The sequence below is a fragment of the Pseudorasbora parva genome, chromosome 8 (genome assembly GCF_024679245.1).
Source record: "Pseudorasbora parva isolate DD20220531a chromosome 8, ASM2467924v1, whole genome shotgun sequence".
Classification (NCBI taxonomy): Eukaryota; Metazoa; Chordata; class Actinopteri; order Cypriniformes; family Gobionidae; genus Pseudorasbora; species Pseudorasbora parva.
The window spans coordinates 47,042,941-47,054,004 of record NC_090179.1 but is presented as its reverse complement, the minus strand read 5'-3'; the positions used below and the strand labels follow the sequence as shown (position 1 = coordinate 47,054,004).

At 42.9% G+C, this 11,064-nt stretch overlaps 1 protein-coding gene across 1 annotated transcript in view; it reads right to left on the bottom strand.

The window, feature by feature from the left end:
* Positions 1-6,308: 6,308 nt before the first annotated feature.
* zmp:0000000529 (WD repeat-containing protein 20) overlaps positions 6,309-11,064 on the bottom strand; it is an 8,307-nt gene continuing 3,551 nt past the window's right edge. The window contains exons 3-4 of the mRNA XM_067451902.1: positions 7,984-9,324; positions 6,309-6,773 (exon numbers count right to left, since the gene is read on the bottom strand). Of these exons, the coding sequence (XP_067308003.1) occupies positions 6,714-6,773; positions 7,984-9,324 (1,401 nt within the window). The 3' untranslated portion in view covers positions 6,309-6,713. The remainder of the gene's footprint in view (positions 6,774-7,983; positions 9,325-11,064) is intronic.

The following is an 11,064-nucleotide window of genomic DNA, read 5'->3' as shown; positions in this document are numbered from 1 at the left end:
GGACGTTCAAGTGACGCTCGGAGGACGTTCAAGTAACGCTCGGAGGACGTTCAAGTAACGCTCGGAGGACGTTCAAGTAACGCTCGGAGGACGTTCAAGTAACGCTCGGAGGACGTTCAAGTAACGCTCGGAGGACGTTCAAGTAACGCTCGGAGGACGTTCAAGTAACGCTCGGAGGACGTTCAAGTGACGCTCGGAGGACGTTCACGTAACGCTCGGAGGACGTTCACGTAACGCTCGGAGGACGTTCAAGTGACGCTCGGAGGACGTTCACGTAACGCTCGGAGGACGTTCAAGTGACGCTCGGAGGACGTTCAAGTGACGGTCGGAGGACGTTCAAGTGACGGTCGGAGGACGTTCAAGTGACGCTCGGAGGACGTTCAAGTGACGCTCGGAGGACGTTCAAGTGACGCTCGGAGGACGTTCAAGTGACGCTCGGAGGACGTTCAAGTGACGCTCGGAGGACGTTCAAGTGACGCTCGGAGGACGTTCAAGTGACGCTCGGAGGACGTTCAAGTGACGCTCGGAGGACGTTCAAGTGACGCTCGGAGGACGTTCAAGTGACGCTCGGAGGACGTTCAAGTAACGCTCGGAGGACGTTCACGTAACGCTCGGAGGACGTTCACGTAACGCTCGGAGGACGTTCAAGTGACGCTCGGAGGACGTTCAAGTGACGCTCGGAGGACGTTCAAGTAACGCTCGGAGGACGTTCACGTAACGCTCGGAGGACGTTCAAGTGACGCTCGGAGGGCGTTCAAGTGACGCTCGGAGGACGTTCAAGTGACGCTCGGAGGACGTTCAAGTGACGCTCGGAGGGCGTTCAAGTGACGCTCGGAGGACGTTCAAGTGACGCTCGGAGGACGTTCAAGTGACGCTCGGAGGACGTTCACGTGACGCTCGGAGGACGTTCAAGTGACGCTCGGAGGACGTTCAAGTAACGCTCGGAGGACGTTCAAGTAACGCTCGGAGGACGTTCAAGTGACGCTCGGAGGGCGTTCAAGTGACGCTCGGAGGACGTTCAAGTAACGCTCGGAGGACGTTCAAGTGACGCTCGGAGGACGTTCAAGTAACGCTCGGAGGACGTTCAAGTGACGCTCGGAGGACGTTCACGTAACGCTCGGAGGACGTTCATGTAACGCTCGGAGGACGTTCAAGTGACGCTCGGAGGACGTTCACGTAACGCTCGGAGGACGTTCAAGTGACGCTCGGAGGACGTTCAAGTGACGCTCGGAGGACGTTCAAGTAACGCTCGGAGGACGTTCAAGTAACGCTCGGAGGACGTTCAAGTAACGCTCGGAGGACGTTCAAGTAACGCTCGGAGAACGTTCAAGTAACGCTCGGAGGACGTTCAAGTAACGCTCGGAGGACGTTCAAGTAACGCTCGGAGGACGTTCAAGTGACGCTCGGAGGACGTTCAAGTAACGCTCGGAGGACGTTCAAGTGACGCTCGGAGGACGTTCAAGTAACGCTCGGAGGACGTTCAAGTGACGGTCGGAGGACGTTCAAGTGACGCTCGGAGGACGTTCAAGTGACGCTCGGAGGACGTTCAAGTGACGCTCGGAGGACGTTCAAGTGACGCTCGGAGGACGTTCACGTAACGCTCGGAGGACGTTCAAGTGACGCTCGGAGGACGTTCAAGTAACGCTCGGAGGACGTTCAAGTAACGCTCGGAGGACGTTCAAGTGACGCTCGGAGGACGTTCAAGTGACGCTCGGAGGACGTTCAAGTGACGCTCGGAGAAGGTTCAAGTAACGCTCGGAGGACGTTCACGTAACGCTCGGAGGACGTTCAAGTGACGCTCGGAGGACGTTCACGTAACGCTCGGAGAACGTTCACGTAACGCTCGGAGAACGTTCACGTAACGCTCGGAGGACGTTCAAGTAACGCTCGGAGGACGTTCAAGTGACGCTCGGAGGACGTTCAAGTGACGCTCGGAGGACGTTCAAGTGACGCTCGGAGAAGGTTCAAGTAACGCTCGGAGGACGTTCACGTAACGCTCGGAGGACGTTCAAGTGACGCTCGGAGGACGTTCACGTAACGCTCGGAGAACGTTCACGTAACGCTCGGAGAACGTTCACGTAACGCTCGGAGGACGTTCAAGTAACGCTCGGAGAACCTGCAGAATAAAAGCGCTTCCTCTCGTCTGAATGAAGTGTGTTCTGTAGTGCAGTCATGAAGAATAACACGGCACTGCAGGAGTATTTGATGTTTTAATAACAGATTCTCATTTACAAACTGTATATTGTGATATTGGCCGGACTCAGGCATATAACCGTGTGCTGAATAAAAACACATGCAGCGGAAACGCAACCATAGTAAAGGAAAGCTGTGTCAACACAGCAAAAAGGCTTTTCTTACTCAGTATTTTTGTCTTGTTTTGGGAAAAATAACTCAAAATGAAGAGAGTTTTTGCTTAAAATAAGATAAATAATCTGCCAATGGGGTGAGAAAAATAATCTTGTTTTCTGTTTGAATTAAGATTATTTTTCTCACCCCATTGGCAGATTATTTATCTTATTTTAAGCAAAAACTCTCTTCATTTTGAGATATTTTTCCCCAAAACAAGACAATTACTTTTGCTTGTCTAGTAAATACTTCTTGTTTTAAGAATTTTTTGATGTTTGGACTAGAAACGAGACAAACATACTGAGTGAGAAGAGCATTTTTTGCAGTGAAGGGATGGCTTCACTGAAATCCTCCATTTTCCTATGTCGACATCTGATGCACACACACACACACTCACACACTCACACACTCACACACCAATGAGACAAAACATCAGAACGGAATGATGTGCAAAAAAAGAAGAGCAAACAATTATAAAAACACAAGAGGTGGCGTCATTTACGCAGAAGTTTAAAAAATCCAGGAATCGCTCCACTGCCTCTCCAGTTAAACAGCAAAGACAATTACATTAAAGTCCCAAAATATCTGAGAATAAAACAATTATAATAATAATAATAATAAACACAAATGAGACGCAAGTGTTAAGCATACACACACACACACCGTCCATCACATGTTCTGTGATTAGCTGGGAATGAGTTCTGGCTAAAACACGAGCTGCCTCTCGAGTGTGTGTGTGTGTGTGTGTGTGTGAGTGAGTGTGAGTGAGTGTGAGTGTGTGTGTGTGCGTGAGTGAGTGTGAGAGGGAGTGTGTGTGTGTGTGTGCGTGCGAGTGTGTGAGTGTGAGGGAGTGTGTGTGTGTGTGTGTGTGTGTGTGTGTGTGCGAGTGTGTGAGAGAGTGTGTGTGAGTGTGAGAGGGAGTGTGAGAGTGTCTGTGAGTGTGTGTGCGTGTGCATGTGTGTGAGTGTGTGAGAGTGAGTGTATGTGCGTGTGTGTGAGTGTGAGAGTGAGTGTGTGTGAGTAAGTGTAAGTGTGAGAGTGAGTGTGTGTGAGTGTGAGTAAGTGTGAGTAAGTGTGAGAGTGAGTGTGTGTGAGTGTGAGTAAGTGTGAGTAAGTGTGAGAGTGAGTGTGTGTGAGTGAGAGAGTGTGTGTTTGTGAGAGAGTGTGTGTTTGTGTAAGAGTGCGTGTGAGTGAGTGTGAGTGTGAGAGAGAGTGTGAGTGTGAGTGTGTGAGTAAGTGTGTGTGTGTGTGTGAGTGAGAGAGTGAGTGTGTGTGTGTGTGTGTGTGTGTGTGTGTGTGAGAGTGTGTGTGTGAGTAAGTGTGTGTGAGTGAGTGTGCGTGTGTGAGAGAGAGAGTGTGTGTGTGTGTGAATGTGTGTGTGAGAGTGTGTGTGCGTCGCTCACCTTCAGTTATCTGGTCTCTGAAACGTTTACACAGAAACATCTTTAATGGAACGATCAGCTGACGATTTTTTTTTAAATGTTACAACTCGGAACGTTCACAGAACATTCAAAAGTAACGTTCCGATAATTTGAAGATGAAACGGAATGTTGGCCTAACGTTCGGAACTGACAGGATAAGACATTAGCTGTGTTTACATCCAAACTAGCGAATATAATTTATGCGTAAAATGGAATATGGCATAAAACGTTTGCGAATAAAGCAGCGTTTCCATCCGATGTGCTCAAGAGAGCAGTCATCACCTCAACACACACACACACACACACACACACACACACACACACACACACACACACACACACACACATTACACACACACACACACACACACACACACACACACACACACACACACACACAATAAATGAGTGTCGTCTCAGTGTCAGATGAAAACACACACACACACAATAAATGAGTGTTGTCTTAGCACGTCAGGTGACAGACACACACACACACACATACACGAGTCGTATCAGAGCGTCAGGTGAAACACACACACACACACACACAATAAGTGTTGTCTTAGCACATCAGGTGACACACACACACACACACACACACACACACACACACACACACACACACACACACGAGTCGTTTCAGAGCGTCAGGTGAAACACACACACACACACACACACACACACACACGAGTCGTCTCAGAGCGTCAGGTGAAACACACACACACACACACACAATAAATGAGTGTTGTCTTAGCACGTCAGGTGACACACACACACACTTTGACTCAGGCGTTTTAGAGCCACCAAACCAACATTCGAGACGCTGTGACGCCATTGGTCCGTTGGTTAGGCCAGTCCTCCAATCACAGCCTGAGTTTGTGAGGGATATATTCAGTAGTGTGTTTATACGCCTGTCTTCGCATAATAAAGATAATGAAAATACGTTTAAGCGTCTGCGCATCTCAGCGTTTCTTACACAATATCCCCAGGAAGAGTCGATGGAAACACAGCTAAAGCCCATCTGCTGCTGAACGCCGTTCGAGAAGTCTGCATGACGCAACACACACACACACACACACACACACACACACTTCTTAATATAGTCGAGCTCAAATCAACCGGGAAATGTGCAAAATTTAGCAAGAGGCATAAGCAGGTGTACACCGCAAAAAATGCTTTTCTTCCTCAGTATTTTTGTCTTGTTTCTAGTCCAAACATCTAAAAATACTTACATTAAGAAACATTTACAAGACAAGAGAAAATTATTGTCTTGTTTTGGGGAAAATAACTCAAAATGAAGAGAGTTTTTGCTTAAAATAAGATAAATAATCTGCCAATGGGGTGAGATAAATAATCTTGTTTTCTGTTTGAATTAAGATTATTTTTCTCACCCCATTGGCAGATTATTTATCTTATTTTAAGCAAAAACTCTCTTCATTTTGAGTTATTTTTCCCAAAACAAGACAATTACTTTTGCTTGTCTAGTAAATACTTCTTGTTTTAAGAGTTTTTAGATGTTTGGACTGAAAACAAGACAAAAATACTGAGTAAGAAGAGCATTTTCTGCAGTGTGTGGACCAGCCGATGCTACGAGAGTTAAACGAGTTTCAACAAGGCCAAATCTGAACAGTCCAAAACCATTTCATTCAGCGGCGATGGTGCTTGCTTGGCAAAAAAACGTACCAAATATATATAAAATCTCACTTTCACGATTCCTACACCATTTCTAGACGACATTAACCGTGTTAATCTCTAATCTAAGAGGCGGAAAACTCGAACCATCCCACAGCTTATGAACACTGCAAAACATGCTCTTATTATTTAGTAATTTTGTCTTGTTTCCAGTTTAAATATCTAAAAACTCTTAAAACAAGAAGTATTTACTAGACAAGCAAAAGTAATTGTCTTGTTTTGGGACAAAATAACTCAAAATGAAGAGAGTTTTTGCTTAAAATAAGATAAATAATCTGCCAATGGGGTGAGAAAAATAATCTTGTTTCTGTTTGGAAACAAGATTTCAATCAGAAATAATATTTTTCCCACCCCACTGGCGGTTAATTTAGCCCGTTTTAAGCTAAAAAACAATTAATTATTTATATTATTTTTAAGAAAACAAGGAAAATTATGTCATTTTACTGATCTACTTAAGAATATTTAGATACGTGGACTGGAAAACAAGAAAAAAATACTAAGTAAGAAGAGCATTTTTTGCATCGAAGCGCTAGCACAACACATCCTTACTGCTAAAAATGCTCTTCATACTTTAGTCATTTAGTCTTGTTTCTAGTCTAAATATCTAAAAATTCTTAAATCAAGATGCATTTACTAGATAAGTAAAATGACATAAGATATTTTTCCTTGTTTTCTCAAAAATAAAATCAAAATGAAGTAAGTTTTAACTTAAAACAAGCAAAAAGATCTGCCAATGGGGTGAGAAAAATAATCTGATTTCTGATTGAAATATTGTTTCTTGTTTCCGAACAGAAATACGATTAATTTAGCCCCCCCTTAAAAACAAGCAAAAATATCTTATCTAGTAACCGCATCTAGATTTAAGAATTGTTAGATATTTAGACTAGAAACAAGACAAAAATACTAAATAAGGAGCATTTTTTGCAGTGCTCAGCTTCCTACAGTCTGCAAACATTCAATGCATCCGTCGCTATGTACAATATAGGATCTTCATATATTAATTATTCCATTATAGAGTAGTCTAAATATGTACAATAGAAGACTTAACGATCAAATAAATAAATAAAGAGTAAAATGGCCGTGGCTGTTGCAGTGTTATTAAGAGGCCAGCAGGGTTTCCTGCAAAGAAGAGTCTCGATCTTCGATCGTTTGCTGGGCGTCGTGGTCCCGTGTGCATTTACATGTGGCGTTAATGTGCAACTAAAGCGTGGATGGAGGACACATTTGGGTGAAGCTTTCGGGATGAGGCTTCAGCTATACGACAGTCCCGCTCGGCGAGTTTCCATTCTGTGCTGACAGCGGTTGAGGCGGATGCTAGAGCAAAAACACAAGAAACAGCACGAGTTATATACATTTCACTAAATGAGTTGGAATCTTAAATTGGTACTTCATGTCTAAGCAAGTTGTGTTCCAAATTTGAAGTTGATATCACAAAAATGTAGGTTCCTGTAAGATTGCAGTACCAAAAAGAGCCACCGGGTGATATATTTCAGACGCAGTTGTCCTAATATCACTTGTCACATAACAGCAGCAAAATATGGGTCTTGAGTCTTTGATAAAAACCTTGATAACTGATACAAAGCTTCTAAACCTCTTTCCTTAGTTAATTGCCAGGTGGTTACAGGACTGAGCCCTGTTACATGTTGTTTGCAGCTATAATTGTGCATTTTGAAAGGCTTTACGTTTAGATTGGGACTCACTAGTCCTAAGCTATAGGCTAAACCTCGATAACTGATAAAAATCTTCTAAACTTATGTTTCCTTAGTTAATTCCCAGGTGGTTACAGGATTGAACCCTTTAAAATTGTTTGCAGCTACAATTGTGTGTGTTTTGAAAGGCTTTATGTTTAGATCGGGACTAACTAGTCCTAAGCTATTGGCTAAATCTTGATAACTGATAAAGAGCTTCTAAACTAATGTTTCCTTTAGAATATTCCCAGGTGGTTACAGGATTAAACCCGTTAAATGTTGTTTGCAGCTATAATGTGTTCATTTTGAAAGGCTTTACGTTTAAATCGGGACTCACTAGTCCTATGCTATTGGCTAAACCTCGATAACTGATAAAAAGCCTTTAAACCTATGTTTCCTTAGTTAATTGCCAGGTGGTTACAGGATTGAACCCCGTTATAGCTGTTTGCAGCTATAATTTTGTGCATTTTGAAAGGCTTTATCTTTAGATCGGGACTAAGTAGTAATAAGCTATTGGTAAGACCTTGATAACTGATACAAAGCTTCTAAACATATTTTTCCTTAGTAAATTTCCTGCAATTGCCAGGTGGTTACAGGATTGAACCCCGTTAAATGTTGTTTGCAGCTATCATTTTGTGTTTTGAAAGGCTTTACGTTTAGATCGGGACTAACTAGTCCTAAGCTATTGGTTAAACCTCGATAACTGGTAAAAAGCTTCTAAACCTTTGTTTTCTTAGATAATTGCCAGGTGGTTACAGGACTGAACCCTGTTAAATGCTGTTTGCAGCTATAATTGTGTGCATTTTGAAAGGCTTTACGTTCAGACCGGGACTCACCGCTTTGCCGGGTCGAGCCCAAGTACAGATGAGGCCCTCCTGGCACGCGGTGATGATGCAATCGTTCATGAAGACGAGTACGGTGAGGCGTTCGTGGGCGATCTTCTTGCACACCAGCGGCTCCAGAAGCGGCACCTCGTTCATGCGCGGACACAGCGTGGTTCCCAAGACCTTCGCGCCGTCCAATCGGCTGCTGCGCGGCGCCACGTTGATCTTATCGTTGCTTTTGCTGATGTTGCCGAGGCTGTGGTAGCGCTTGTGCTCCTTTTCCCCTCCCACCCCGGATTTGTCCGATTTTCGCTCTTGCAGGGATAGCGTAGCGAAGCGGCCGATGCTAAAAGGCGCGCTTCCTCCGGCGCCGGATCCGGTTGTGCCGACCACGCTCTCTGTCGCCCCCTGGCTTTTGGAGGTGTTCGCGACGGCCGGATGCGGAAGGGAATTCGAGCGCGAAAGCGAGCGAGGTAAAGGTAGCGGCAATGTAGACGTTTGATGCGGCGGATGATGGTGACCTTCGACTCCGCTGCTTCCACTGGTGTTGTTTAATGCCGCGGATGTCGCCGATGGGCCGAAGGTGTTCGTTAGCGCGCGGGATAGCGGAAGCCGCGGATACAGGACGTCATCCGTCAGATCCCACAAACAAAACTGGGTGTCTTGCCCGACGGATCCAAATCGGTACGATACGGACGACGCACCACCTTTCGAGCTATGCCGGGAAAGGCGGGAAAGTGTGCTACTTGTGCGTACGCGCCCAAAATGCAGCGCCCCCTGCTGGAGATCCTCCTCGCTCCCACTGAGCTCCATCGGCTCATCGTCCTCCAGATGCGTTGTAAACGGGTCGAACGCCACCACATTTACCCAAGATTTATGCCCGTGTCCTCGCGCAACGACTCGGCTTTCCGCGAACGACCACACCGTAACCAGATCATCCTCTCCGCCAGTGGCTAGGTACTTCCCATCGGGACTCCATGAGACACACAACAAGCCTCCGAAGTAGCTTTTCATCACTCCTTGCAGCTCCATAGAGTCGAAATGGAAGACACGGAGGCAGCCATCTTGCCCCACACACGCCACATGAACGCCGTCGGGCGAAAATGCGAACTCATTTAGGCCTCCTTCGCCGACCACCCAGCGGAGTAAAGGATTGCGGGGCGTTTTGGTCTTGCAGGAGTATACGGAGAAGCCTTCGCCCTGCCGGAGGAGGCAGTATTGAGGCGCCGTGGATCCGCACGGGTGCTCCACGTTGTAGAGGTAGAGATGGCCGCTGGCGTGGGACGCCAGGAAGAGGTTCTCCGACTTGGGCAGCCATTTTAGACACGTCACCTTCGATTTGTCAATCAATCTCTGGGGGAGAAATCACACAATATCAGCAATAAGAACATATGATAGTTTTATACTGATTTATAATGTTACTAATCGTGCTTTCTTTACATCAAAGAATCCTGAACTTTCTTGAAAAATATGAACTTTCATATTACACTGCAAAAAAAGCTTTTCTTACTTGTCTTGTTTCTAGTCCAAACATCTAAAAATTATTAAAACAAGAAGTATTTACTAGACAAGCAAAAGTAATATTCTTGTTTTGGGGAAAATAACTCAAAATTAAGAAAGCAAAATAATCTGCCAATGGGGTGAGAAAAATAATCTTGTTTTCTGTTTGAGTTAAGATTATTTTCCTCACCCCATTGGCAGATTATTTATCTTATTTTAAGCAAAAACTCTCTTCATTTTGAGTTATTTTTCCCCAAAACAAGACAATTACTTTTGCTTGTCAAGTAAATGTTTCTTAATGTAAGAATTTTAAGATATTTTGACTAGAAACAAGACAAAAATACTGAGTAAGAAAAGCATTTTTTGCAGTGCGGGTACTAAATTCATCTTTAATCTCAGGAATTCATTACACTGTAAAAAAAAAGTGAAGTGCTTTTAACTAATTATTATTTAGTAACTAGTTCCACAGATTTTTTACTTTCACTCAATTTCATTCTAGAAATTGTAACCTGAATTAAAAAAATTGTTTTTGGCTCAAACTTGACTTCAATATTAAAATTATATTAAATATGTAATAGAAGTGTTGTAGGATCCATCATAATGCAGATACCATCATAAAAAAAACAAACATGGAAAATACATCTCATTTCACAAATGTTGTTCTGATATAGGCTATTACCGAATGTTTCTTACAGCCTATTTCTACAGCACAAACAGAAATCTATTTACTGTAATAAACTATGTGTGTAAAATATTGTTTTGGCCTTAATAGCCTATTTTTATATAAAACATTGACTAGATTTGTGTTTTTTAGTCCAGTCATACATTTGCAATTCTAAAAGTTAACTGGATTTGAAAATATCAATTAATTTAATGTTTTTCAAATATATTTCTTCAGACTTAATATAATATGTCTTCTTAACTAACCACAAGTAAGAAAATTAGTTCAACAGATATTTTTTTGCTCTTCCAACATTTTATTAATTGGTGTTTTTAGAGTGTACACTTTACTACACATTCACATCAGAAGAGACTTCTTCCTAAACAATACTGTAAAAATACTGTAAATTCTCAGTGAATGGTTAAAAAAAGAAAACAAAATAATAAAAAAAAATGAAAAAAATGTAAACTAATAAAATGAAACAAAAAATGTAACAAGATATAACGCTAATAACAATGAAACAGATACAAATGGAACAACTAAATACAGTGTAACAAATACAAAGGGAACAAATAATTAAAAATAATAATAATTAAAAAAAATCTATAAACAAATATAGATGTCAATCAATCTCTGGGGGATCACACAATATCAGCAATATGACCATATGATAATTATACACTGATGTATAATGTTAATAATCATTCTCTCTTTTCATCCTGAAGAATAAAACACATCACAGAACTTTTTTGAAAAATATGAACTTTTTTTGAGCATCCTCATCTGAGAGTGATTAGAGAAGGATTATGTGACACTGAAGACTGGAGTAATGATGATAAACTCAGCTTTGATCACAGGAATAAATCACACTTTACTATACACTGCAAAAAATGCTCTTCTTACTCAGTATTTTTGTCTTGTTTCTAGTCCAA